At 48.5% G+C, this 17,338-nt stretch overlaps 1 protein-coding gene across 2 annotated transcripts in view; it reads left to right on the plus strand.

The window, feature by feature from the left end:
- tiam1b (TIAM Rac1 associated GEF 1b) overlaps positions 1-17,338 on the plus strand; it is a 58,053-nt gene that overhangs the window by 16,831 nt on the left and 23,884 nt on the right. For both annotated transcript variants that reach the window (XM_030380311.1, XM_030380312.1), the window contains exons 2-7: positions 6,892-6,975; positions 7,430-8,390; positions 10,273-10,765; positions 11,996-12,168; positions 12,868-13,092; positions 15,128-15,313. In XM_030380311.1, coding sequence (XP_030236171.1) covers positions 7,440-8,390; positions 10,273-10,765; positions 11,996-12,168; positions 12,868-13,092; positions 15,128-15,313 — 2,028 coding nt within the window. In that variant the 5' untranslated portion in view covers positions 6,892-6,975; positions 7,430-7,439. The remainder of the gene's footprint in view (positions 1-6,891; positions 6,976-7,429; positions 8,391-10,272; positions 10,766-11,995; positions 12,169-12,867; positions 13,093-15,127; positions 15,314-17,338) is intronic.

The raw sequence follows: 17,338 nt of genomic DNA on the forward strand, positions 1-17,338 counted from the left end.
GCCCGAGTTAACACTAGTAAAACACGCCGCTCACATTAGCATGCCAAAGGTGGTGGACGTTTTGGTATCAAACACGCTAGGATAATGGCTAGCTCAGGGTAACCACGGTTACCCGGTAGCCATGCCAGTGGAAATAAAGCGCCCGCACCACTGGGAGGGCCGGGTCTCCAGAATTGAAGCGTTAAATTTGGCATTGTAGCGCTAGAATGCGCTTTTTGGACTCCACTCCTCGACTCCATGTGCATTTAAGACGCGAGGAAGAAAGCCAAGGGGGACTTTTTTGATGGTCGTAATAACAAAACCAACCATCATTCATCTTGGGAACAGATGATAGGAGAGGCCGGGATTGTGGTGTTAAGGGGGGCGGCGTTTGTGGTTGAAAGAGAAGCGGGGAGAAAAAAAACCCCATCTTTGATCACATGTTCATCAGCAAAATTGCTTTGGTGGGGAGTCGAACCCGCGTCTTCAAAGGTGATGGAGCCAGCCCTACTATTAGTCTGTTGACAACGTAATGGGCCTCTAGTTGTGGCCGGACCACGATGCTCTCAGACAGGATTGTCCTGAGCGTTCCTTTCATCTGGATAAACCCTCATTGCAGGGGGACATATCCTCTTTCTGTTCACACAGACACACATAGGACGACGTGTACAGACCTATTTGCATCACGCTTTTTTGCTTCTTTATAGCAAATGGCGACAGCAGATCTAAACAAAACTTTGTTCTAAACTTTGTCAAAGTCCTTTTTCGATTTATAAACCAAAGAAAATCAATTGAAGGATGTCATGTACTCATCATTACCTGCCACCTCTTACATTAGAATCGAATACTGCTGTCATCATCTTGGCATGAATTGACAGATATCTTGGCACTCATTCACAAGGAAAATATATTTATGTGTTCTTGTGTTATTTATGTGTTATTTAAGTGTTATTGGCTCGTAATCTGTGTTAATGTGTGAAAATATTTCACAAAAAGCCATAGGGGGCGGGAATTTGAGGATGGCACAGCTGGTGGAAAAATGTCATGAAAAATCATAAAACAAATTGTACACAGGAGGAAAGTTTCCAGCATTTCATCCCTGAAGATGTCAGTCATCCTCAGTTAATCTGGGATCTCTTTCTCATTGTGGGCATAAGAAAGGATATCAAAAGGATCTGGATGGATGAAAACTGGCACTGACTTCAATCAAACGCCAAACACACCTGTGTTTTTATTTCCCGCGTGTGGTGATCAGGTTACCGGAGTATTGTGTTGGAGCCTGCAACTTGTTGTCCCCAAACATTCCTTCCTATCAGCGCAAGCTTTAGCCTTCGTGACAGGAATGTGTTTGCATGTTTGCACGACTCTCTGCAATAACAAACAAACTGTAACATTGACTATAACTCCTAGTTTCTCCTGTTTTTTGGCCTGTTTTTATATAAAATGGGATGCATAGATGCAGCCGTTTGCCTCCAAGGTGATTCCTGCCGTCATTGAGTCCTCTACAGTAAAATACCCCTTCCTTGTGGTCTCTGCTGCAGGGCAAAAATGTAATTTTCTCCAAAGCTTGAAGTGCAGTGACAGCTTCTTCCTCTGGGCTTTGGTGTGCACCGGCGTTCAGGAAGCAGAGGTTGGTGGAGGTGGCTGGGGGGGGGTAGGGGTGTACCTGCCCCGCGACCTCTGTCCCAACAGGCCCAGGTATTTGTCAAATTTCAGCCCGGCTTTCAAGTGGTCTTTAATGACAAAGGGCGCTGTAAATCTTCCGGTGGCATGCTGCTTCAGGGATGCGCCAATCCAAGCTCTGGAATGGGAGGGGTTCAGCATGTGGACATTTTGTGTTCACTGCCACACGGGTCAAATATCAAAGAAGTCCCTGAGAGCAGCATCAAGCACTACTCACGCTCGCTGACATTTCTTTGTAGTAGTTTGTTACTCGGAGAACACAGGAGCTACTACAGTGGTTTAGTTCTAAAAGAACCAACAGGAACCACACTGGTTTGTTTCTCAGACAACATATAGGAACTACTGTGGTTTGTTTATCAGAGAACACAAGGGGTACTACAGTGTTTTGTTTCTTGGAGAACACAGGCACTGCGTCTGTAACGTCTTTTGTCCTGAAGCCCTCTCTTATCCTCTAATCTTATCTCTTCCATTGGTAGTGGGGGGATTACACAGTAGCGAGGGACCCAACATAAATTAACAGATTCACTAAACTCGCCAAGACAGATGGCTAGTTGTCATCAGGATAGGGTGGTCAGTTGGGTGTTCGATTCCGTCCTGAAATAATGTCCGCAGTCTACCTGTAGGCATCGCCCTTACCTCTACCAGGTATCTGAAGTCAGTTGGGATTAAGGCGTCTGCTGAAGCTGAATTACCAAATCCTTCACAAATAGTAAGCAGAACAGATGGCTCGTAGTTGTGTATGTCTAAGTTTGCCTATCTGGTGCCGAGCCCTGGAGCCCAGTGTTGTTGCTCTGTCTCACAGTAAACCCATTGTTCCTCTCGGCTCCGTGGGTGGCCGGGAGCGCGCTGGCCATATATTTAATCAAGGATCTGGAGGAGATCTGTGTGTGTGATATTTGCACTTGTTAAGTGCGTTTTCCACAAAGGTTCTTCAGGCCCATTGGTTGCTATGCATTCCTGTGGGGTCACCTGTCCTAAGTTTCCTGTTACCTAGCACATACACACCTGCTTTTTCACTGGAGGTCCTAACCCTTCTTTAAGGGATCCGGCGTGACGAAGCAGGGTTAAAAGGGAAATTGTGGAGCTGGTTCCCGGGGGAATGGATCGGAGAGTAGAGAGTACTGTTTAAGGGCCTTCTTAATGCAGGGTAGTTAAGGAGTTGTTCTGTTTACATTAAAGCAGAGAAGGCTCTGGGGCCGAAACCCCATAATCAACAGTCTACCTGTAGGCCTCTTCACACCTACCTGCTCCGTTATGACCTGATGTGTTGGCTTGGTGGCTCACAACATGGATAAAAATGCTGCATTTTAGCCCTCTCTTCACCCAGTTTCCTGCCCACCTTCACTGTCCTGTCCATAAAAAGGCAAAAATGGCCGAAAAATATATTGCATCAGATTAATTATGTTATCAGCTTCAATGTCACCCAACGACTCTCAAGCAGCTAGTGGTTGATGGACACAAGTGTGTAACCGTGTGTATGTGTGCATGCCAAAAAGGCAGGCGTGGGAGGCCTGAAGTGGAAAGCGCAGTGACGGACTGGTAAAGGCAGCAGGACGGTGAGAACACTGCAGCATTGAAAAGCTTTGGACCGCAAAACTGCAACCACCGCGCCTCTGAGATCTGCCAAATTCAATATCCCATCTGATCACAACATGCTGCCTCACTGCAGACTCTACTCCACCCACCCCACCTTTACCCCCTCTCCCCCTCTCTGCTCGGGTCCTTCTGTGGCCTTTCTTATCGCACATTTTTACATTCAAGAGCAATTTGATCGATTTTATTTTATACTTGGACTTGCCATCGCTCCTTAAAGTGAACCCAAAACCGTTTCAAATGTGGTAACGTGCCCTACTATGATTGTAGGCATAGTAATGTATGCTATTTTGTCACTGGTATTAAACTGCGAATGTAATATAGAGAGAACAAGAACAATTCTTTGGCAGTCTCTGGCCACCACTTTGTAAGTGCTCCACCTTGGTGGAGGCCCTTCAACATCACGGAGAGAACAACGCCAACGCTGTTCTCTGTGATGTTGAAGGGCCTCCACCAAGGCACTTCGCTGTCTTGACCGAGGCCCCCCGGCGCGAGGTGTGCGGAGCCCTGTACAAGCCCCGCTTTATTTTGATGTCAGCTTTTAAGTACTATACTTTACCACAACGTCGGCTTGGGTTGAAGCCCCCCCCCCCCCCCCGTCCTTTGAGACCCTCGGCCAAAAATGCTCTTACAATTTAGGCCTTAGAAGGGGATACTCTTACAACTACATTTTTTACTATTTTTATTATCAGGGCCATGTGTTTCTTGTTCTATGTAGATTAAATTTGCCATGTCATGATAATATTTTGCTTTAAAGTCAGATTTTCAAGTGAATACTCTGATTCACAGTCACATGATGTTTTTGTTATGCAATAGATAAGATGCATTTTGTTATGCATGGATAATCTCCATCAGAGATCGTTTTCTATTTCAATAAGTCATTGAGCATACATGTGATCTCGACTTACCCCCTTAAAGGCAGCACATTAACATGACCCACCCTCTAAACGTAGTGAAGTGAAGTCATGACGGAAAGGCCTGGGATCATCATCTACAGTCCGGTTTGGTTCAGCACTGAGCCTGCTGCTGTTAGCACGTGGTTAGCGCTTCTGTGAGTGTCCCTCATAGGGGTTCCACTCTGAGGTTGTTACAATGCATTAGCATCACTGCGGCTTCCCCCTCCTGTTGGCGTCTGTCCTGACTCTTCCTCTATCTCACTCCATCTCCCTCTCCCTCTCCCTCTCTCTCACTCCATCTCCCTCCTCTCTCTCCATCTCTTCGTCTCCCTCCATCTCCCCGAGTCTCTCTCTGTTTCCCTAACGGAGGATGGATGGAGACAGTGTGAGTCTGCAGTGGGGGTGGGGGTGGTGGTGGTGGTGGTGGGGGTGAGTGAGTGGGTGGGTGTGGGACCCTACCAAACTCAGACGTCACTGAGATTATGCTGTGCTGTGCAGTACTTGTAGAGAGGGGGAGGGAGAGAGGGAGAGGGAGGGAGGGAGAGGGGGGTAAGTGTGAGGGAGACGCAGTGAAGCATAGAGCTGGCAACACATGAAGCAGAAGGACTTTAAGGGGAGAGAGGGATGGTGATAAAGATGGAGAGATGGGGATGGAGGAGAGATGCGGTGAGAGGGCGGGAGAGACGACGCAGTGATGGTTGAAGGGAGGAGCGGGAGGTAGAAAGTGTGTGTGGGGGGGGGGGGGGGCACAAACGCACCAGACAGGAAAACGGGGTCAAGTCCAGTTTACGCAACGCCCCAACTCTCAGTACGCTGCAGCACATGCAACAACAGGCCCGGGGGACACACACACACACACACACACACACACACACACACACACACACACACACACACACACACACACACACACACACACACACACACACACACACACACACACACACACACACACACACACACACACACACACACACACCCCCCCCCCCCCCCCCCCCCCCCCAGGGCAGTTGACCCAAAGGGACGTCTACAACAACACAGCTGTGGGCTGAATCTTCCGGTCGTAAACCAACCCAAACCTCTAGCCCACTGACCATCCCCTCCAGGCTCCACCAGCCCTGGGGTGGGTACATCCAGTCCTTACCGGCCCATATGTCAGACGCTTTGCCCACTCCATACCCCAAGGGGGTACTCCAGGGAGTACCCCCTTATTATTGGAACTTAGGCCCAATCCCATTTCTACCCCTTACCCCTCCCCCTTGTTTTGAAGGGGTAAGGGGAAGGGGTAAGGGGTAGAAATGGGATTGGGCCTAAGGCCCAATCCCATTTCTACCCCTTACCTTATGCCTTCCCCTTACCCCTTCACAACAAGGGGGAGGGGTAAGGGGAAGGGGTAAGGGGTAGAAATGGGATTGGGCCTTATTCACCTGAGGTGTTGCTTTCCCACCTACTCTCAGTCCTGACCTCAGCCACAACACACCCAATGCACTTCTTAACAATCTCAAACATTCAACCTCAAATTAAGGGCCTCTAACCTGATGCCCAAACATAACCGCACGATAGCCAAGCTTCACCATCCCTTACCTAAACCATTTCTAACTGAATTGAGCCATCCCAGCCGTCCCGATCTAATCCACCGTCCATCCTCTCTGCCTGTTCCACAATGCTTCATGGGAAAGATTGACGCCGAATGCTGCAACGGTGAACCCCAGACGCAAGAGAAGAATCCTGGGAGCAGTGTGTACATTAACTGATTATGCAACGCTAACAGTCCAACCCCGATCCATAGGGGCCCGGAGGGACCCCCCCCGTAGGGACTCGCTCGCTCGCCATGACGGTTGGCAGACAGCCCTGCATGCGATCAAAGTCAAATGGACCGTAACAACTAATAAGTAATAGCTTATAATTGTGGGTCTCTTTTGTCCTGAGGGCCTCAATCAACCCGTGTGTTGGCCCCTGGTTTCCGGTGCCCCCGGGGTTAGTCCAGGGGGTCCGTCTGTCCTTCCCTTGCCGCCAACAACAGCGGCGTCCCCCGGCGTGGGACCCTGTGATGTTTTCCTCCGCTCTGCATACCTTGTGCTCACTCATGCTTCAAGTTCTCTTGTCACTGTAGTTTCTGTCACACAGTCCTCTCCGGTGCCCTCCCGCCCTCCCCTCGCTTCCTCCCCCGTTCCCGCTGAATATTGAGAGGCGGGGGGGCGCGGTACAAGTCTCTCCTCTCTGCTGAGGGGAGTAGGGAGTGTCATGTGATGCGGAGAAGCCCCGCGCAGAAGGATGGCGGTAAAGCGGTTGGTTAGTGTAGGCGGGCTCTGGATATAGAGCACAGGGGTCGGTGTGGAGAACCACAGGGACTTTCCTCCTCATCTCTTCTGGCACGTTGCTGGGAAGGATCCTGGGTCATGCATTTATTATTGACTGCTTTATCTGCCCCTCAGTGGATGGGTGTATTTTTGTCTGTATGAGCCAAACTGGCAGTGAGAATCTCATGCGCATCTCGTCTCGGCCCATGCTGTTGTTCTAGTTGACAGGATGTACCCATCGACCAGCTGTGGTTGACTGTGTCCGTAACGGTCTGTGATTGAATTATATAACCCGGTGGCATTCATGACTGCTGCCCTTTTGTTTTGTGTCTTGTGTCACAATTACAGATTTGGTTCATAATATTGTGTTCAGTGTGACTTCAATGTAACTACTCTTCAACCTTAACTTTATCCTTCTCTCCTTCTCACTCTTTTCCTAGAGTTCCGTAGGGCTGCCCAGAGAACCGACTGCTTGAAGATCCAGTTTCGTTCACAATGCCTCAGACATCAGTGACATCAAACGGGTAAACGGAGTGCTTTCAATCTTTTGAAGGGATTTTCTGTTGAATGCTGACTGAATGCTGATTAAGATTCCAATTGGTGTGCTTTGGGATATACCCCTGGGGGAAATGGTCGAAAGCGCCTTTCTCCAAGATGGAGAATTAATAATGATAATGGAGTGTATAAATAAAATGAGTGCAAAATACGAAAATACTGTAACGCAATATAATATTGAAGTAGAACAATTATTATATTGTGTATATATAAATATATAGTTTATATGCATGAAGAAAGTTCAGTAAACCTCAACACATTTGTTGAGGTTTTTAGATTTTTTTACTGAACTTTCTTCATGCATACATATAAAATATATATTTATATATACGATGTAATAATTTAATGTAGGATTAAATATCTTTACACACACACAAAAGAAGTTGTGACTGAAAGTGTCCCCTCTCTTTCCTTCCATCAAAGCCTTTGAATCATGGGCAACGTGGAGAGCCAGAACGGGGACTATGCCCTCTACGGCACCGAGCACGTCCCCTTGTCCCGCAAGCACATGTCCCGCTCGCTGCGCGTCTCCAACAAGCAGTCCCGGCGCTCCCGACACGCCCTGTCGGGGAAGATGGAGCACCGGAACTCGGAGACCAGCACGCGTTCCAGCAGCACGCCGAGCATCCCCCAGTCCCTGGCCGACAACGGCCTGGAGCCCTTCGACGAGGCCGACGTGCTGCCCCACTTCGGCAGCCCCATATGGGTGGACCGCGTGGCCATGAACCTGCGGCCCGTGTCCTTCCACAACGACCTGGTCAACCCCTCGGTGCGCCTGGTCGGCGCGCGCTCCCCCTCGCCACCGGGCCCCGCCGCCCGGGGCGCACGGGGGGGCACCTACCTCCAGAAGACCAGCGAAGGCTCCGCCTCCTCCGCCGCCGCCGCCGGCGACACGCTCGGCAGGAGAGAGAAGAAGAGGTCCAAGTCGGCGGACATGTGGCGCGAGGACAGCCTGGAGCTGTCGCTGTCCGACATCAGCCAGGACCACCTGACCAGCACCGAGGAGATCATCGACGCGGCCAACCAGAGGGAGGACTACACCGACTGCGACGACCAATTGCAGAGCAGCCCTCTCGGCGACAATGGCGGCGGCGGCGGCGGCGGCGGTGAAAGAGCTAACTCGCTGGACCAGCTGTACAGCCCGAAGAGTGCCGGCGCCGGTGGGCGCCGGCGTGCGTCACGCGGCCGCTACACGGCGCGGGACGGCAGCGGCGGCGGCGGCGACGAAGACAAGATGGTTTCAACGCCCGAGGAGGAAGGGGGGAGCGGGTACGGGGCGTACACGTTGCCATGCCGACGGTCCCACTGCCTGTCGGAGGGGCTGCGGTCCCACCAGGCTACCAGGAACACCTCCATGCACGGCAGGAGGGCACAGACCATCCAGGTGAGGGACACACCTGAGACCCATCGGGGGCCGTGTCACGGTGCATGTTGGGGCAGGAGAGGGAGGAGCCTGACAGTGGGCAATTAATGAGGAAATAAATTAGATTTATAAATTATATTTATACAAGTTTATATATGTTATGGATATACCCTTCTCTAGGTAGGGTTAGGCCAGGTAGGTTTATATCAGCGATCATTTGGATGAATGTGTCATTAAGCAGAAGCTTTTCTCCAAAGAGACTTGCAAGTGAATCTGAGAACGATCAAAATTGGAGTAGCTACAAAAAAAAGGAACGGTGCTACTTCAAAAAAAACAACAGGACAAATTGCAGCATGCACATAGGGATAAGAAACTCACGGGGAGTTATTTGTTTGGTACTACTGGTTAAAAAGTAAGAACAGTTCACACAGCATTAGCTTGAGCATGTTTATGTATGTATAATCACTTCAGGATAGCAGGATATCCGCAGGATATTATTGTTGACCTTCACGTCCCCCGTATAATTGGATATGGAATGTTGATTGTGTTTATCTTTTACTCCGTCTTTTACTTTCCCACATGTACATTGTCCTTGGTTCTGAGAAGGTCACTTTTAAATTGAAATTTTGATCATCGTTGTCAGACCAGTCTTTAATGCAAAAGTCTGCTTCCCATTGGTCTTCCGAGTGAGCGCTGATTCCTATTGGCTAAGAGATACGTCTGTTGGTCCCGGATGCACAAAGCAGACCAGTGCAGCCAGTCTTCCTCTTGAACACACTACTATCTCTGAAGACAGCTCTTTCCTCCGTCCTGTCGCTCCCCTGTTGTATTGTCGCTGCTCTGCACTGTTTCTCTGCTGCTGCTGCTGCATTCACAGGCGAGATAATAACCTCCATAAAGAGATTATGGAGAGGAGGGGAAACATGGCTGCTGCTGCTGCCAGGGGGAGGAGGTGTGTGTGTGTGTGTGTGTGTGTGTGTGTGTGTGTGTGTGTGTGTGTGTGTGTGTGTGTGTGTGTGTGTGTGTGTGTGTGTGTGTGTGTGTGTGTGTGTGTGTGTGTGTGTGTGTGTGTGTGGACAAGGGGTGGGGGAGGAGGTGTGGTAGGGGAGGAGAGAGACAGAGGGGAGACTGGAAAAAGGGGGAAGGAGGGCAGGGGGAGGGAGGAGGTAGTGCGGGGACAGGGAAGTAGAGAGGGGGGGGGGGTGGGTTTTAAAGTCACTCCCCTGTTTGAAATGCCCCAACCTTTTGTTATGGTAATGAGGAGTGGAGGCCTGGAGAAGAGTGAGACAGTTAAAAAGAAAAGGGGGAGAAACACTCTGTTGTCGGCGCTCCGTCCGCACACATGAATGGACTTCTGGAGCGCATAATTTTGTCACATGACTCTGGCGGCGATGGCGGGTTTTGATGAAGTCTCCCCTTCATGTCCCCGGGAGCCCCTGGGTGTGTGGTGGAGTCCAGGGCCGACCCCGCGGAGGTCTCTCTCTCCGAGGTGGCAGCGGAACCTGGCCTTTTAAATCCCCCAGTCCCAGCCAGCGTCTCCGGATTACACGGGCCTCCGGTGCTGCTGCTTCTGCCGCGTCTGCTCGACCGTAGTCGCCACGGGGGTTCAGAGCATGTCTCGTCTCTCCGGTGCTGTGCTGCCTGTCCTCAGAGGCTGGGCCGGCGCCCCTCTCCCGGGAGGAGAGAGTTCTGCTTGGGGGAACTCTAGACTCTAGCTGTTTTGTGTTGTTGTTGACGCGTACGTGGAGTCCTTTCACCGCTTCCAAACGAGGTGAGGTGAGGTGAGGCTGAGAACAATCAGAACGGGAAACGGCTACAAAAAAAAGGGAGGTATCTTTATCTTTGCACGAGTTTTGATCTCACCTGTCTCGTGGTGTTTTGTCTTCCCTTCCTGTGGCGGCAGGACGTGACGGCGGGCGACGGCAGCGAGTACGACGACAGCGGCATCGACGCGGTGACGGCGGCGGAGACTGAGCACCAGTCGCGGCGCTACAAGACCATGTCGGCCTCCTTCTCGCTGGGCTCGGCCGGCGGTCGCAGCGCCTTCGCCGGCAGCGACAGCGGCAGCAGCAGCGCCGGAGGGGGCGGCTCCGGCGGAGGCGGCTCCGGCTCCGGCGGTGGCGGCGGCGCGCAACAGGGCGTGTACGAGAACTTCCGGCAGGAGCTGGAGATGAGCTCCTGCCGGACGGAGGAGGAGGCGGGCTCGGCGATCAGCGGCGACGAGCACAGCGTGGCGAGCTCCGCCTACCAGTCGGACCCGCTGCTCACCGTTGCCCAGGGCACCGTGCGCAAGGCCGGACGCCTCGCCGTCAAGAACTTCCTGGTGCACAAGAAGAACAAGAAGGTGGAGTCGGCCACCCGGCGCAAGTGGAAGAGCTACTGGGTCTGCCTCAAAGGTGGGACATGACCATGCTGTGACATAATGACGCTATCATACTATAACATTTACTTTATAACGTTACCGTGATAACAAGCAACAAGCTATGACATAATGACGCTATCATACTATAACATTTACTTTATAACGTTACCGTGATAACAAGCAACAAGCTATGACATAATGACGCTATCATACTATAACATTTACTTTATAACGTTACCGTGATAACAAGCATGGTCATGTTATAACATGACCATGCTGTGACATAATGACACTATCATACTATAACATTTACTTTATAACGTTACCGTGATAACAAGCAACAAGCTATGACATAATGACGCTATCATACTATAACATTTACTTTATAACGTTACCGTGATAACAAGCAACAAGCTATGACATAATGACGCTATCATACTATAACATTTACTTTATAACGTTACCGTGACAACAAGTGGAAGGTAAACTGGGTCTGCCTCAAAGGTGGGGACACGATCATGCTGTAACATGATAACGTGACGTGATAACACTTTGTAACACTAACCTAATTACAAGTAGAAGAGCTACTTGTAATTAGGTTAGTGTTACAAAGTGTTATCACCGTCATGTCCGCAAATTTGAGGAAGAGCTACTTGGTCTTCCTCAAATTTGTGGACATGACCATGCTGTAACATGATAACATGACCGTGATAACACTTTGTAACACAAACCTTAATACAAGGCGATACTGGGTCTGCCTCAAAGGTGTGGACACAACGATACTAAAACATCATGACTCTATCATGCCATAACATTTACTTTACAACGGGATACCGTATATACCATGATAACAAGTGGAAGATAAACTGTGTCTGCCTCAACTGTCTTGCCACACACTATAAAAATCATAACGCTATCATAACATTATCATGACAACAGACTTTAACAATGTCACCATAGTAACCGACCATGTTAACATTACCATCATTACTTAACCATAACATAACATTCAATAATATCACCGTAATAACCGGACCAGCCGAACCGTACATCAACAACACGAACCATTCCGGTCAGTGAACCGGCCTCGTAAAGGCTTTGTGGAGCTGCAGTGGAGCTGCAGTTCTTAAGACCTGCCACTGGAGAGCAGAATTTAGTCATTTAAATCACAACAGGCAGATTGATGCATAATATATATATATTTCCCTATCTCGTTCCTCTACATCAAACCCTGTTTCTCATTGATTTTGTTTTGTCTTCCCAGGATGCACTCTGTTCTTCTATGAGACGGACGGTCGCTCGGGAATCGACCACAACAGTGCCCCGAAGCACGCCATCTGGGCGGAGAACAGCATTGTGCAGGCCGTCCCCGAACACCCCAAGAAGGACTTTGTGTTCTGCCTCAGTAACTCCCTGGGAGACGCCTTCCTCTTCCAGGTACAGGCGTGTGGGAACTGGGAAGTTAGTCAATGTCGTTGTTGACTATAAAGAACCTTACTCCCGGACCTAACCCCGGAGAATCTGAGTCGTGTTTCCAAATAACCTTTTGCATACACAAGGGATTTGCTTAGGTGCTGAAATACAAAATATGAAAATCTGAAAACAAATCCTCTGCCCTATTTTTGACTTTGACTTTTATTTTTGGAGGTTAGGTTGTTATATTTGCATTCTGAGTTTGCATATTATTTCTAAGACTCATTCTGTATATAGAGGGTATCAATTCTGCTGTTCGCAGTTGATATGGCCATTAATACCTGCTAGTGAATATAACATTGCTCCGTCAAAACATGTATTTGAGTTTGTTAAATTGAAACTCTCGATAACTTTCAAGAAGGTTGAGTCTATTTATGCCCAAGCAACTGAATAATTGACCACAAGGAAGTCTTAATGAAATGGAAACGCTGCTGTTTCTGCATGGTGGACCTTTTAACCGGCTGTTCCCTCATGCCTCGTCCCGTCCCGTCCTGACCTCTATCACTCCCACACCCTCCACCCTCCAATACCACTGTTTAACCCAGTGGTTCACTAGTAGTGTGCACTACTCTTTGTGTATATAGCTATCGTTTCTCAGAATTGTGTCTTCTTCCCGTTCTTTGCGTGTCCTTCCTTAACCACACCTCCTCTTTAACCCTCCAGACGTCCAGCCAGACGGAGCTGGAGAACTGGATCACGGCGATCCACTCGGCCTGCGCCGCCGCCGTTGCCCGGCAACACCACCGCGAGGACACGGTGCGTCTGCTGCGCGCCGAGACCAAGAAGCTGGAGCAGAAGATGGACATGGACGAGAAGATGAAGAAGATGGGCGACATGCAGCTGTCGGCCGTCAGCGACACCAAGAAGAGGAAGACCATCCTGGAGCAGGTGGGATATTGGACATAATCTCTTCCTACGTCTCCCAGCACTTTTTCCCAAATGGATCCAATGCATCGAAATGCATCCAATGTTTGTGTGGGCTGTTTGTTTGCTATTCACTATTTAGCAATTCAGCAAACTTTTATTTTTTGTTATACTCTATTTTTCTTAATTTATTCTTTATTTAGCAGTTCCTCCAGAAAAACGCGATTATGCGATCGCATAATTCAACGCATAATCAGCCAAAGTCTGCATATTCATGCAGGGGCCGCATTTTTTCAAATGTGCCGCACTTTCACTGCATAAATTGCAGATTTCCGCGCAAAATATGCGGGGCTTGCATGATTTCATAATCCCCGCATTTTCGTTGCAAAAAAGTCACATATATCTTATCAGAAAGTTGATAAAGTTGCGTTTACTTCACACAAGAGCAGCCATTTCCCCCTGTTGCCATGGGAACGTTATGAAGTGACGTAATTACGCGACGTGAAAGTTTTTCGCAAGTTCCTGCATTTTTTCGCAAGTTCCCGCAACTTTTGCATGTTCCCGCAATTTCATCGCATAAAATTGCATAAATATGCCGCATATTTCATCGCATCGTTTAAGAAAACGTGCCGCATCGTGAAGGATTTTTGGCCGCAACAATTACAAAAAAACGCTGCATTCCTCTGGAGGGACTGATTTAGGTCTCAGAGACACATTTAGGGAGAACGTCATCTTCAATGATGGCCGGATTGCAAACAGAAATGTAAACATAAAGCAAGTGTATAATTGTAAAACATACAATTATGCACAATATCTGTCAACATGTCCCATGTTGACCTGCTTTCAGCGGCAGGCAGGAGTTAGACTTTTTGCTAAAGGATGCCTATTGGTCGGCTGCTTAAATTGGTGTTCAAACCAATGAACATTTAGGCTGGGAGTCCACAAACACCCTAACCACCAGACTAAGCTGCCCCTAAACACATTCTACAAACAAAGGTAGCATTGTATAGCGCTAGAGATGACGCAGGGTTCAGCACATGAACACCTGGGTCTTCATGGTTCTCAGGGCCAGAGCGACAGATGGAGCTCAGCCATGTAGAAGATGATGATTATTAGTTTTGTTTTGAGCAGCACAGAGCACAAAATGCAAAGGTTCTTAAAACGAGAGCGACTTTAAAGTTTGCATCGGACAGCCAGTAAAATCCCCTAAAGATGGCCTTGATTTTGGCACGTCCGGTTCGTCGCCAGGTTCGTCAGGCTTTGTGCGGCCCTCGGCTGTCAAAACAGTCCACCGAGTTGCATGCCAAACTTCCAACTCATAGCCAAAATATCTCCAATTGGCCTGAATGGGTCTGTTTACAGAAAAGCAGGGTTCAACCGGCCTTTGTCCCTCCGGGGTTAGGCAGCGCCTGCTTGTAGCGGCCGGTCTCCTGGCAGTGTCAAGTTCCTCATTGTGCCTGGCTGAATGGGCCCGGTCCCTCAGTCCCCTTTCAGCCGCACACCAGGCCCCCGGCTGCCAGAGGAATGCACGCTCCTCTGGGCTCCTTGACAGCGATGGCAGCACCTTCGAGCCACCCCGGTCCCTAGTCTCACTCTCGGGGACCTCCTCCAAAACACTGAGAGGGGCGAGAAGGGCTGGTGGCGGAATAATTTAGCTCTCACCCCGTCCATTAGACAACACGGACCAGCCCTGGCTGGCAGTGGATGCTGAGCGTGTGGTGGAGAAGGGAAAAGCCTCCATCTTACCCGACTTAATTGGGCCGTTTGGAGAAGGAAAGAAGGTGGACCACCTTCTCTTTAACATTTTGAACATGATTCTATTTCTTTTTTTTTTTTTGGTTGCGCTACAAATACGAACCGACATTCGCTCTCTTCGGGTTTCGTGCTTTGGTTTCAAGTATCAGCCTGCGCTTACGTTGTTTATTGTTTGATCTTCTTCCGTCGGAATGGAAGAACTTAAAGTTGTGAACATCACCTCCTGCGTCCTTCCTGCCCGTCTGTCTCACGGCGGAGTGATGACCCTCCTCTCTTTTCGCTCCTTCTCTCCCCCCCTCGGCAGATCTTCCTGTGGGAGCAGAACCTGGAGCAGTTCCACATGGACCTGTTTCGCTACCGCTGTTACCTGGCCAGCCTGCAGGGGGGGGAGCTGCCCAACCCCAAGAGGCTGCTGGCCTTCGCCTCCCGGCCCACCAAGCTGGCCATGGGACGCCTGGGCATCTTCTCCGTGTCCTCCTTCCACGTGCTGGTGAGTACCGGCGTCTTACCACCCTCTCTCTCCTCCCGTCACTGGTTCTCCCTCGCTGCTGTCTCGCTTTGTGCTGGTTGAGTTTGATTTAGGTAGTGACGTGATCATGTAGTATCTAGGGATGCACCGAATATTCGGCCACCGAACATGTTCGGCCGAAAATGGCCCAAAACATAATGTTCGGTTTCGGCCGAAGGAGTAAAAAGGCTGAACATGATACACCGAACATTTTTTTATTTTTATTAAAAAAAAAAAAAAAAAAAGGTTGTACTCGTTTATTTACAGGTACATTGTTCTTAAATCCTTGCTATAATGTCTGCTGGAATGTTGAAAACGTTCAGTATTAAATAAATATTTTGTATCAAATTTGTAATTGATTTTTTTTATAGAAAAGCAAGACAAAAAAGTTTATAAAGGACATTTAATTGTTTGATTTATGCAATGGTGAAAAACATTAAAGGCCACATTCGGTTTCGGCCTTCGGCCAACTGTTTCAGTATATTCGGTTTCGGCCAAGAATTTTCATTTCGGTGCATCCCTAGTAGTAACGTGGGTTCCTGCTTTGGGTGAAATAACATTTATTGGCGCCCTAAAAAGGAAAGTGTTCATTTGTTGCGTATGTATTTAATGGTACCGCAGTAAAGGGTGGACACGAGTTGACCTGGACTTCCTTTTTGGTTTTTAGTTTCAGGTTTATTCGTCAGATGCGCATTAGAGCAGTAGTTATTATAGAAGATCTCTCCACAGTCTTGTTATGTGATCATTGGACTGCATGTTGTGCCAGGTAGAGGCTAATGATAGTTTATAATTTAATTTAATTAATATGAACAGCTGTGGTTACTGGCATTAAACGGTCAAAATAAAACCGGTGAAGAATAAAATAAAAGAGGGAAGATATAATAAGATACATGATTTAAAATATATTGCAAGAGAAGTAATAAAAGAAGGCATGCATTATGACTCATTTTACAAAGTTTTCGTCGTCGCAATTGGAATTGAATAGAGTAGATTGCTGTTATATAGTCCAAGGTCAGAGATTTATTTATTTCTATACTGTTGCACTTGTTGAACCCAAACGATTCGTGGCAGAACTCGACCCCCTCCAACTGCAGCTTGTTACGTTCAAATGAAATGAATATTTTCCACCCTATCTTACAGCTTGGCCCCAAAGTGGTCGTCACCTCCTGTGTCATGTTGCATGGTTAGCTTTGTGTGGTTAGCTCCCTCGCTAGCGCTGAGGTGTGTGTCGATGTTTGGAGATTAAAGCGGCTGAACATGGCTAGCGTGGGCGGTTCTGGACGAGGAGAATGGCTTGTTTGATTTATATTTCTTGTTTGTATCGCGGTGTGGGCTGAACACTTTGCTTCTTCTCCTCTCGACACCTACACAGTGTTCACCGCGCAGCACTATGAACTCTGCTCCCTCATTGGAGGAATGAACGCCAAGATGGCAGGCCAGAGCACTCTGCAGAAGAGGCGGGAAAATACATCAGATCCGTCCCTCTCTGTCGCCGTGTATACTCTGTCTTCTCCTTTCGCTCAGTATCCTCTTCATGCAAGACGTTGGTTTATTCAGAAACAGAATCTGCTCATTCTTATTGTAGATAATGTTTGATGCAATTAAGCAATATGAGTTTGTTTTGTTTTATTTTGGTTCACTGACTGAAAATGAGGATTTTTGTTCCTCTTATAATAGTTTACATTGACTGTATTTTGCTACAGAGAGCCCAAATGAAGACCTCCACTATGTAGACTATTCAATAACTTCACTATTCACAGTCAATATCTTATTTCTGTCAAATCGGTTCGAAAGCTTGGCTTTCACACGTTGAAATGTACCGTAAATTTTCTGCATGAAGACAAACTGGGGGCTTCACAATCTTCCTAAAATCCGGAAAAAAAACAAATAGTTCAGCCTCAAGCTTGCCAGCAGTGTGCAATCCTTCTGTGTTTAAATCTACCTCAAATATTATCCCCTTTTTTTAATTGCTATTCCAAACAAATTGCCTCCCTTCTGTCGTTTCTC

The sequence above is a fragment of the Gadus morhua genome, chromosome 16 (assembly GCF_902167405.1).
Source record: "Gadus morhua chromosome 16, gadMor3.0, whole genome shotgun sequence".
NCBI lineage: Eukaryota > Metazoa > Chordata > Actinopteri > Gadiformes > Gadidae > Gadus > Gadus morhua.